The sequence below is a fragment of the Pteropus alecto genome, unplaced genomic scaffold, assembly GCF_000325575.1.
Source record: "Pteropus alecto unplaced genomic scaffold, ASM32557v1 scaffold57, whole genome shotgun sequence".
In the NCBI taxonomy this organism is placed as follows: Eukaryota; Metazoa; Chordata; class Mammalia; order Chiroptera; family Pteropodidae; genus Pteropus; species Pteropus alecto.
Genome location: NW_006442508.1, coordinates 8,558,306 through 8,570,500, shown reverse-complemented (window position 1 = coordinate 8,570,500; position 12,195 = coordinate 8,558,306). Strand labels below are relative to the sequence as shown.

Sequence of the window (12,195 nt, the reverse complement as noted above, 5' to 3'; positions counted from 1 at the left end):
ACAAATGAGACACTGAAGCACTAGATTAGAACAGGAAATACTTTCTAGGGTTGATTTTAAGCAAATAATAGGCATTAAAATTTAATACTCATTTGTTTTTCTGGAGAATATAAGGCCCTGCATTTTCTTTGATTAAACTGAAAATTGCTTTAATAATACTATTAAAGACTGGTTCATATGCCAAATTTTCCCTCTCCGATAATAAGTCTAATTCTCACATATTTTATATTCCATGCTAATTTTGGTTTAAAGGTAATTAAACATAGTCTTGTTAGATTTATGCCCTACTGGCTATTGGGAAATGTTTACTTTTATTTCCTGAAATAGAATTAATTTCTCTATTAGCTTCAAAGTGATTCACTATTTTATTAAAGAGCAAACCTTCGAGATGACTTGTGTCTAGTTTCTTCTTTCTCTCTGTGTCGTCTTTCTCTATGTCGTTCTTCTTTCTCTCGACTTGCTCTGTGACGCTCATAACCTCTTTCTGCATACTCCCTATATCTGTATCGTTCTTCATCACTGAAATTAGAATAGAAACAACTTTCCTTGACAATTGAACTGTTAACAGTGAATGATTTCAAACTGTAAAAGAAGAGATGTGATCTGAGTCCAAACCAGAAGCCCCCATTTGGCACCTTATAGAAAACAGATGTGAAATACTTGTTGAACTGAGAGGAAAACAATGCATCCCCAAATTAGTACTTTCTAATACAAGAATATAAAATATATAATAATTATATATCATGTTAAGGGATCGATTTTGTTCTGTGTTTTCACAATTGTTATAGGGTAGAAATTTTATATAACTACCATTTTCCTGAAAAACCTGGTAGCTATAACTGATTTACATTTTAATCAGCTTTTACTTTTTTTAGAATTAAAAGCATGTTTGTGTTTATCTCAAGTATCCAACCAAAAGTCTTCTATCACTTGTAAAATCTTGGGTACACAGATTCTAAAAATATATTTTAAATAGCTAGCTTACAATGGCTATATAGAAAGTAGATGAAAGTTCTTAATTTTTTCAATCGCATAAATAGTATATTCATCTAATGAACAGGTATAAACATGAAGAACATAGGGATATCAAAGCAACCATACTCACAAAACGCAGGCAAAAAATTATCTGTGGACATACTTGCATTCTGACATCCCAATTAATACTATGTGTGTGTGGCTGGGGGAAGGGGTAAAGAGAAACATGTCTAATAACTTCAAATGCATAAACTTAAGCTGTACTTCTGTTTTCTGACTCTGGATAGAAGGGACTGGTAAAACTGGGACTGATGGCTACAGTTAGAGGGTAGTCTTACTTTACTTCACCAGACCTATCATCTTTTCATGCCCCTTCATTGACATTCTTCTCTCCATTTTTCTCATTATCCTTTCAAGTTGCTTATTTTTTCTTTTTTTGTTCAGCATGCAAGTCAATACTTTCTACAACCAAATATCGGTGAATTTTCTCACTTAGAATAAAAATACCTTTTAGAGCACTATATGCTGAAGAGCATTGGTATCTAAAAATATGTTTAACAGAAGCATCAAGGTGTTAAGGAATCTGAGTGGGGGTAAAGGAGACAGAATCAGGCAAAAGTATAAGGCATATAAAACAACAAATCAGCCTATGGTTTTCTAGCAAAAGTAATGATTCGGTAGTGCTACACCTAATGTCAATTTGTACTGCTGACCAAATTATTGCCTGTGATACATTTCTAAAATGTTTTATTAAAAAAAGAATGTATTTACATATATTTTACGTACATATATATGTATATGTATATTCATGTGTGTGTACGTATGTATACATACACATCTTTTTTCCTAACCATAAATATGTACTTTGTATTTGAAGTTGGAAGCATGTCACCTGAAAGGCAATGTGCCATGACAGACAGTATAGAGTAGTGGAAAGAGTCTGGGCAGAGTAGGCCCAGGATCACATCCCTGATTCTGCTACTTAATAAATGTATGATCCAGGGTAAGTTACTTAACCTCTCTAAACCTCAGTTTTCTCATCTGTAAAATTGGAAACAATGTTTTTCAGAGTTGCTAGAATTGGCAATAACATTTATAAAGTGCTTACTATAAGAGAAGGCCCTCAATAAATGGCAGCTGACATGCAAGCTGACCATTTTCAGTAAATTTAATGTTAATTTTTCTAGAAGCAGAACCTTTTTTGCAAAGGTGACTAATGCTGTAATAATTAATGTTTCTGAAGCAGAATAAACTAGCACCCACCAGGACAACTGAATATTACCCTCTTAAAAAATGAGTCTCTCTTTGTAACGATTCCAACTGGATTTACATAAAAAAATAAGTCAATTATCTCATAATTTGTAATTTGTAACCTTATCACCCTAACACCAACTCTTAATAGCTTCAAGGCCTTTTAAGATTCTGAAGGCAGCCATACGATGGGAACCTCATTAGAGATGGTGGAAGATTTGGTCTCACACACAAAATATAAAGAACCCTTCTTCTTCCATCTCCTTTTCTGAAAAGCAGCTGCAGCACAAAGGTTTCTCTGGGCCTGGAAATCATTAAAGTTCATTTCAAACACCAGAGTATGAACAGACTTCTTTCTGGTCCACAATTAAGTGTCCTAAAGACCAGATGTTGAAACTGGTCTGTAATTTTCAAAACAATGACCCCATAATTTGTAACACACCACATACTGCATGCCATATTGCTAAAATGTGAGTCTTCATTTTTTTTTTTTTTTAAAAAAGGCCTTTACTTATACTTCACTTGGATTTTCCAGAGAACACTTTATTTTTGGAATAATTCAGAACAACACAAAATGCCTCTGTGACCTTGAGCTTTTAGTCAGATTTAAGAAAACATTGACTTCTGATGCCTTACAGCTTAGGAACCTGGAAATTAAATGTGGTTTAACCGTCAACACTTTTAGTTAGTTTCAATAAATATTAAGCAGCATTTGTGTATGTGTGTTTGAAATTAAAGAATCAGAGAATTTGGCCTCAAATATTCTAATAAACCTTGTATTATTTATATTTATGCAAAGAAAATTTATGAGTTCTACTAAAGCCATTCCTTTTAGTCTTCTTTACTATAAAATACTGCATTAAACACTTTAACTTGTGAATATGTACACTGTAGAAATAGCAGTGCTATCTCAAATATATTCATTTTAACTACATTAGAAACAATTCAACCATTGAGTTCTGATCCAGACGGCAGAGTAGGTAAATGCTGTGCTCGCCTCCTCTCATAACCACTTTAAAATCACAACTAAATTATAGAGCAATCAACCTAGAGAACCACCTGAAGACTAGGTGAACATAACTCTAATACCTAAAGAAGATGTTACATCAAGACATATCATAAGAGAGGCAAAGACACGAAACAGGTTAGCACTGCACCAGGGTGTGGTGGTTGAGCATAGGGAGGGCTATCATAGTTGCAGAGGGCCCCAGCCCCACACTAGGGCTTCCCAGAAAAGGTTTCAGTGCCAGAAAAAGGAGTTCCCACAAAATCTCAGTGTAAAAGTCAGCACGGATTCTGCCTGTCCAGGTGAGATGAAAGGCTGCTAGAAACCCAAACATTCCCTTAAAGGGACCACATACAGAATCACTCACTCGCAGGCACTCACCTTGGGCTCTGGAGGAGGAACAGCAGCTTGCAAAGTGCCAGAGACGGAAAGTGCCAGAGTTGTGTGGCTTCAGGGCAAGGGCTGGAGGGACAGCCACCATTATCCCTCTGGTGAGCCCTTCTCCTCTGCACCCTACAGGCGGGTGCCATCTGTTTGTGCTGAGCCCTCCCACCACATGACCAGATCTAAATCTGCATTGTCTTGATGAACTCTTCTGGCTCACTCCACCCTGGTGACTCCCTGTGACCACATTCCACCCAACTCGCAAATTGCTGGGGGCATATTCTGGGCTGGGCAACCAGCCTCACCCTGAGCTCTCAGCAGGAGGCTCCACCAGTAGCCATCAAGAGGCCTCAGATCTCATAGCTCTAGAGACAATTCCTCTAGAGACAATTCCAGGGCAGGCAGGCAGGCCCAGCCCATGCAGCTGTATTTCTTGAAAAAGAAAAAAAAAAAAAAAAAAAATTCCCAGGTGTCTGTAGATCCGAGGTGGGCTGCGGTGGTCTTGGAGTGATCTGAGACTTGGGAATGGCCACAGGCTCGGTACTGGCACCAATTCTGAACCTGCACTAATCTGGTGAACATCACTAGCCCTACCATGGTGACTCCTTGGGACTGGCCTAACCCAACTCGTGTGCTGCCTGAGGCTTTTTCAGCTACTGAACCTTACCAAAGCCAGGAGGCAGCCTCAGGCCTTGGGGTGCCCTGAGCCTTTTGCTAAGCTGCCCCAGACCCAGTACCAGTGGCAACTGACCACTAGGTCAAGCACAGACAGCGACCAACTTAGAATAGCTTTGTAGCTCCTACCAGGTAGCCCCGGGCTAATCACAGGCAATGGCTGACCCTGGACCTCCCAAGAGGCTCTAGAACCCACACTGGGAGGTTGGCTTTAGACCTCAACAAAATATGACCTGATTAGCTCCACAAGCAACACAACCAAAGAGTGGTCTAAACAAGCACATGAGTCCGCTGGGTGAATTCCACTTTTTGGGGTGAGCTCCCCACACAGCAGCTCATACATAGCAGACATGGCCAATCCTCACAGCCATTCAGCCTGAAGTCAATTCTACTCACTGATGTGCCAACAACAATTATGGCTCAACTACAACAGGAGGGCACACACAACCACACAAGGGTGATTCCTGGAGCACATGGAGCAGGTGATCAGGGAGACTGTGCCACTGGGCCACACAGGACACCTACTACAATAAGGCCACCCAGCTACAATTGGGAGACGTAGCAGATCTACCTAATACATAAACAGAGAGAGGAAGTCAAAATGAAAAAATAAAACTCCAGAAAAAGAACTAAACAAAATGGAGGCAAGCAACCTACCAGATACAGAGTTCAAAACATGCTCAATAAACTTAGGCAAAGAATATATAAAATCAGCGAAAACTTCCACAATGAGATAGTAAGCATTAAAAAGGACACAGAAACCATAAAGAAGAACCAGTCAAAAATGAAAAATAAAACTGAAATAAAGAATACACTAGAAGGAAACAACAGCAGATTAGATGAAGCAGAGAACTGAATCAGCAATTTAGAATGAGAGAACTCTGGGGTGGCATCAAGCCTAACAACATTCGCATCATTGTGGTACCAGAAGAAGAAAAGAAAGAGCAAGGAATTGATAAACTATTTGAAGTAATAATGACTGAAAAGTTCCCTAACCTAGTGAAGTAAACAGACATACAACCCCAGGAAGCACAGAATCCCAAACAAGAAGAATTCAAACAGGTCCACACCAAGATGCATCATAATTAAAATGTCAAAGGTTAAAGACAAAGAGAGAATCCTAAAAGTAGCAAGAGAAAGGCAGCTAGTTACTTACAAAAGAGCTTCGATATACTGTCAGCCAATTTCTCAACAGAAACTTGGCAAACTAGAAGGGATTGGCACGAAATATTTAAAGGGATGAAAAGAACCTTACAACCAAGACTACTCTAGCCAGTAAGGCTATCAATTAAAATTGAAGGTGATACAGAGCTTACCAGACAGAAAAACTAAGGGAATTCATCGCCACCAAGGCAGTATTACACAAAATGTTAAACGGACTTCTTTAAGAAGGGGAGAAGATAATATAAATATGAATAGTAAAATGGCAATAACTATGTACCTATCAATACTCACTTTAAATGTAAATGGATTAAATCCTCCACTTCAAAGACATAGGCTAGCTGAATGGATAAGAAAACAAGACCCACACATATACTGTCTACGAGAGACCCGTTTCAGATAAAATAAAACACACAGACTGAAAGGAATGGAAAAATATATTTCATGGAAATGAAAGAGGCCTTAAATAACACATTAGATTTGACAGATTTCATTGATATTTTTAGAGTATTTAACCCCAAAGCAGAATATACACTCTTCTCAAGAGCACACAGAACATTTTCCAAGATAGACCATATGTTAGGCCATAAAAACAAGTCCAATAAATTTAAGACGATTAAAATTATATCAAGCCTTTTCTCTGACCACAGTGGTATGAAATTAGACATCAATTGTAAGAAAAAAAAAACTGAAAAATACATAAACACATGGAGGCTAAATTACATGCTACAAACAAAGAATGTACTAAAAATGAGATCAAGAAAGACAAATGAAAATAAAAACACAATGAATCAAAATCTATGGGACAGAGCAAAAGCAGTCCTAAGAGAGAAATTCACAGCAATACCGGCCTACATCAAGAAACAAGAAAAATCTCAAACTATCTAACCTTACACCTAAAGGTACTAGAAAAAGAATAGCAAACAAAGATGAAAGTGAATAGAAGAAAGGAAATAAAAACGATCAGAGTGGAAATAAATGAAAAAGAGTGTAAAAAAACAATACAAAAAAAAAATCAATGAAATCAAGAGCTGGTTTTTTGAAAAGAAAACGGACAAACCTTTAACCAGACTCATCAAGAAAAAAAGAGGACCTAAATAAAATCAGACATGAAAGAGGAGAAATGACAACTGTCTCCACAGAAATACATAGGATTATAAGAAAATACAAGCAATTGTATGCTAACAAATTGAACAATCTGGGATAAATAAATACATTCCTAGAAACATATAATCTTGAGTCAAGAAAAAATGGAAATCTGAACAGACTATTACTAAAGAAATTAAAACACTAATATAAAAAACTCCCAACGAAAAAAAATCTTGAACTGAATGTCTTCACAGGTGAATTTCACCAAACATTCAGAGAATTAACACCTACTCTTCTCAAACTATTCCAAAAACTCAAGAGAAAGGAAGCCTCCCAAGCTCATTTTCTGAGGCCACCATTACCCTGGTTCTAAAATCAAAGACGTTACAGAAAATTAACTCTGATGAACACAGATGCAAAAATCCGCAACTAAATATTAGCAAATCGAATTCAGCAAGACATTAATAAAGATCATACACCATGATCAAGTAGAATTTATTCCTGGAATGCAAGGTTGGTTCAATAGCTGCAAATTAATTAAATGTACTATACCACATTAACAAATTGGAAGAAAAAAGTCCTATGATATCAATAAATGCAAAAAAAACATATGACAAAATCCAGCATTCGTTTATGGTAAAAACCCTCAGCAAAGTGGGTAAAAAGGGTACATATTTCAACATAATAAAAACCCACAGCTAACATCAAATTCAATGGGGAAAAGCTAAAAGCATTTTCTGTAAGATCAGGAATCAGACAAGATGTCCACATATCACTTTTATTCACCACAGTATTGGAGGTCCTAGCCACAGCAATCAGACAAGAAATAAAAGGCAATCAAATTAGAAAGGAAAGCGTAAAACTGTCATTATTTGCAGATGACATGATACTATATATAGAGAACCGTAGATTCCACCAAAAACCAGTTAGAATAAATGAATTCAATAAAGTAGCAAACACAAAAATTAACATTCAGAAATTGTTTGCATTTTTATACAGCAATAATGAACTATCAGAAAGAAAAATTAAGAAAACAGTCTCATTTACAATTGCATATAAATAAATAAATAAATAATCTAGGAATAAATTTAGCCAAGGAGGTAAAAGACCTGTTCTTGAAAAATTATAAGTCATTGGAGGAAAAAAAGTGAAGATATAAATAAATAGAAGCATATACTGTGCTCACGGATAGGAAGAATTAACATCTGTAAGATGTCCATACTACCCAAAGCAATCTATAAGTTCAATGTAATCACTACCAAAATACCAATGGCATTTTTCACAGAACTGTAACAAATAATCCTAAAATCTATATGGAACTTTAAAAGAATCCATATAGGAAAATAAACTAAAAATGGATTAAAAATTTAAATGTAATACCCAAAACTATAAAAATCCTAGAAGAAAACATAGGCATTAAACTCTCTGACATAGCTCTCAGTAATATTTTTTCTGATCTATCTCCTCGAGCAAGGGAAACAAAAGAAAAATAAACGAATGGGACATCGAACTAAAAAGTTTTTGCACAGCAAAGGAAACCATAACAAAATGAAAAGGAAATCTACTAAATGGGAGATATTTGCCTCTGATACACCTGATAAGGGGATAATGCACAAAATTTATAAAGAACTCATGTAACTCAATATCAAGAAAACAAATACTCCAATTAAAAACTGGGCATAGGACCTGAACAGGCATTTCTCCCAAAAGGACACACAAATGGCCAACGGATATATGAAAAGATCTTCAACATCTCTAATCACCAGAGAAATGCAAATTAAAACCACAATGAGACATCTCACACATCAGAATGGCTGTCATCAATAAATCAAAAAACAAGTGCTGGCGAGGATTTGGAGAAAAGGGAATACTTGCGCACTGTTGGTGGGATTGCAAATTGATATAGGCGCTACAGAAAATAGTTTGGAGGCTCCTCAAAAAAAAGTAAAAATAGAACTATTGTATGACCCAGCAATTCCACTTCTAGGTATTTATCAAAAAAAATCCAACACACTAATTCAAAAAGATATACGCACACCTATGTTCACTGCAGCACTATTTACAACAGCCAAGATATGGAAGCAACCTAAGTGCCCATCAACAGATGACTGGATAAAGAAGATGTGGTACATATATACAAAGGATTATTACTCGGCCATTAAAAATAAATGAAATCTTACCATTTGCACAACATTAATGGACCTAGAAGGTATTATGCTAAGTGAAGTCAGACAGACATATCATATCACCTTACATATGGAATCTAAAGAATAAAGTCAACAAACAAAAACAGACTCATAGATACAGAGAAAAAACTGACAGTTGCTGAATGCGGGGTGTTGGGGATGGGTGAAAAGGTGAAGGGATTAATAAATTCAAATTGGTTGTTATAAAGTAGTCAAAGAACAGCAAAGGAAATAATATTGTAATAACTAAGTATAGAGCCTGGTGGGTAAGACTAATCGGAGGATCACTTCATAAGTTATATAAATATCTAATACTATGCTCTACACCTGTAACTAATATAAAATAATATTGAATGTTAACTCTTACTGAAAAATAAAAATTAAACAAAAAGAAACAATTCAACTATCTAACTTAAAGTGGTTAAAGTCAGTACATGTCCCACCACATAAACACAAAACATACATTCATACATATACAAAACATATATGTATCATAACTTAGTGACTAAAATTTTATCAAGTGACTATAATGTATAAGTCAAACTATGAGAAGCTATAGAAGGAAAAAGATTAATAAATCCTATTCGCTTTTCAATGCACACCATTATAGGTAAAGTTTTACTACTAATCAGTTCTAGTCACTTTGACAATACTACATGATTAAACCTGAAAGGGTAGTGTATGAATAATTCTTTTTCCTCAGCACACAGCTGTGCTTGGTACATAACGGAGACTCAGAAAATGTCAGTTACATGAGTGAAAGAATGAACTGGGTCCCCTTCCTCTTATCCCACCCCCGAAAAAGGAAAAAGAAATCAAGTACATAGAGATTTAATAAGAAAAATGAAAAAAAAAAAAAAAAATTAAACTACCTAATTTCAAGACTAGAAAGGTTTTTACAAAAGATTTCCAGTAGATAGTTTGGCTCTACCATTGCCTTAATTTCCGAATGCTTCCTTTTCCTCATCTGATAAATAAAAATTTATAGACTAGATAATCCTTAAGGACCTTTTGGATTAAGAATTCTATAATTAGATGACCACATCTAACAAAATAAATGCTACCTGAATCATGCATATACTCACATCCTGAACTGAAACACACACACACCACACGTACGTTTCATCTCATTCAGCAAAATCAGAAAGCTGTCTATGTACATTACATTTACCTCATCCATAAACAGGTGGTATGGAAAAAAGTTATATTTATTTCAGTTCTACACTGTAATGGTACCTAGCTTGATATGTTAATAAGAAAGATGCCCAAATTAATGCACTGGCTGTGATAAAGGTTAGTTTTTGTTCATTTCAAAATTTTTTTAGCGAAGTTTCACCAAGTTTCCAAAACTGTTCTTCCTCCCCTGTATTCACCTTCCTCTCTTTTAATGTGTAAGTCATTTTATTCACTGACACATTATGTGTCAGACACTACAAAGTGCCGAGGATACAGAAATGAAAAATGGTGGCCGATGCCCTTAAAGAGGCTCACTGAGACAAGACATGCTTTAAAGAAAATATATAAAATGCATGGGAAGCATGTGAAGGAAATTAATTCAGGTTCAGAGGAGCTCACAGAAGACATGTTAGCTGGACTTTAAAGAATAAATAAAACTTTGTAAGTCAGACAGGTAAGGAACAAAGTGAACAAAGGAAGTATAAAACTATGAGAGATTTCCAGAACAGCCACCAGTTCAGCATAGCTAGAACAGGTGGTGCATGAGCTTGAGAGAGAACTGGGGTCAAAATGTAGAAAGGTGTGCTGACTTGTGAATCATAAGAAATATGAATTTATTCTTTAGACCAGCAGTACATGCTAATCCCAAAGCAGTGCATGAATTCTTTCCAATGGCACAGAACGTTTTAAGGAATCAATTTCCAGATCCCCAACTTCCACATTTATTCTTTCCTAAATCTGAACTGTACGTAGAACATCATGTACGCAACTTCTTCAGCTATCCTTTTCTCTCACAATCACCCTTATGGCCCTTTACAAAATAAAGGCATTCTTTTCATTAACTTTACTACAGTACATTGGCTCAGGGTATAAAAACTATCATGGCATCAAAAAGATCTAATTTATATTAGTGCTAGTGAGACCTATATTATTCAAAGAACCATCAAGGGTCTATAAGGCTTTAGGTCTTCTTGTCTTATATGCTGTTCCTTTAAGAACAAAGTGTGGAATAAAAAATGGGAAGTTCTAACTTCAGATATATTGTATAGTAGTGTGGTGGGAGTCATAACAATTTTCCCTGAACTAGTGAAAAACAAAAACAAAAACTCCTTTTGAAGGAAAGCAAAGTATTAAAAGGTAGCATCTTACTTTGAGCTCTGTCACTATTTTGTTCATTTTAGACTTACAGATAGGAAATATAGATGAACTCATTTAGCTGAACAGAAAAATGAAGCCAGACTTTTTTCCAAAAGAAATTTAATGTGATTTGCTTGTCTAGCTTGACAATGAGAACTATCTTTTATCAATTAAATTATACGGTAGCTGTTTTCCATAAATAGAATGAAGGAAATTTGTAGCTCCAAGGCTTACATAAAAATAAATGTTTTAACAAATAAATATTTTAACAAATAAAGATGTTTAATTTTTTAAAAAATGTTTTGGCAATGATGTCTTAAAATTAACAGCATTTTGATTTCCCCAAACCTTTCTGAGCATCTTAAGCTAAACAAGATGTCTCTAAAAGAAGGTAACAAATATAACTGGTAGTCTTTTGATAAGTCTTGGTAAAACCCTTTTGGTGTTCTTCCAAGAAACTGAGAAAACTATAAAGACTTTAATTACCAACTGTATTGGATTGACCTGTGTCCCCCAAAAAGATATGTTCAAGTCCTAACTCCCATACCTGTGAATGTAATCTTATTTGGAAACAGTCTTTGCAGATGTAATTAAATCAAGATGAGATCTTACTGGATTTGGTTGTGCCCAAATTCAATGACCGATATAAGAGGGAAATTCGGGACACAAGAGAGGAAAATGCCATATGAAGACAGAAGCATAGACTGGAGTGATGCATCTATAAACCAAGGCACACCAAGAATTGCTAACAACCACCTAAAAGAGAGGCATGGAATGGATTCTCCCTCAGTCTACAAAAAGGAACTGACCTTGCTGACACCTTGATATCAGACTTTCAGCCTCTAGAACTGTGAGAGAATACATTTCTATTGGTCTAAGCTACTAGTTTGTGGTAGTTTCTTATGGTAGCCGTAGGAAACAATTACACTGAGTAACAAATACTTTTACAAATCAGGTGGCTTCCAATTCTCTGCTTGCATGAGAACTAAATCATGAGCTGACAGATCCTAAGAATAACTTTTGATGATAGGTTAACTATGTATTTTTGGCATATCACTAAATCTCAAATAATTGAGTGAAAGAGCCACAACAAAATTCCATCAATTCTCATTTACAAATTTTATGTGAACAAAGTTTCCCAACACACACACACAC

At 35.6% G+C, this 12,195-nt stretch overlaps 1 protein-coding gene across 13 annotated transcripts in view; it reads right to left on the bottom strand.

Moving 5' to 3' along the window:
• FIP1L1 (factor interacting with PAPOLA and CPSF1) overlaps positions 1-12,195 on the bottom strand; it is a 73,587-nt gene that overhangs the window by 1,738 nt on the left and 59,654 nt on the right. For all 13 annotated transcript variants that reach the window (XM_006922495.3, XM_015597577.2, XM_006922499.3 and 10 more), the window contains one exon: positions 382-519. In XM_006922495.3, coding sequence (XP_006922557.1) covers positions 382-519 — 138 coding nt within the window. The remainder of the gene's footprint in view (positions 1-381; positions 520-12,195) is intronic.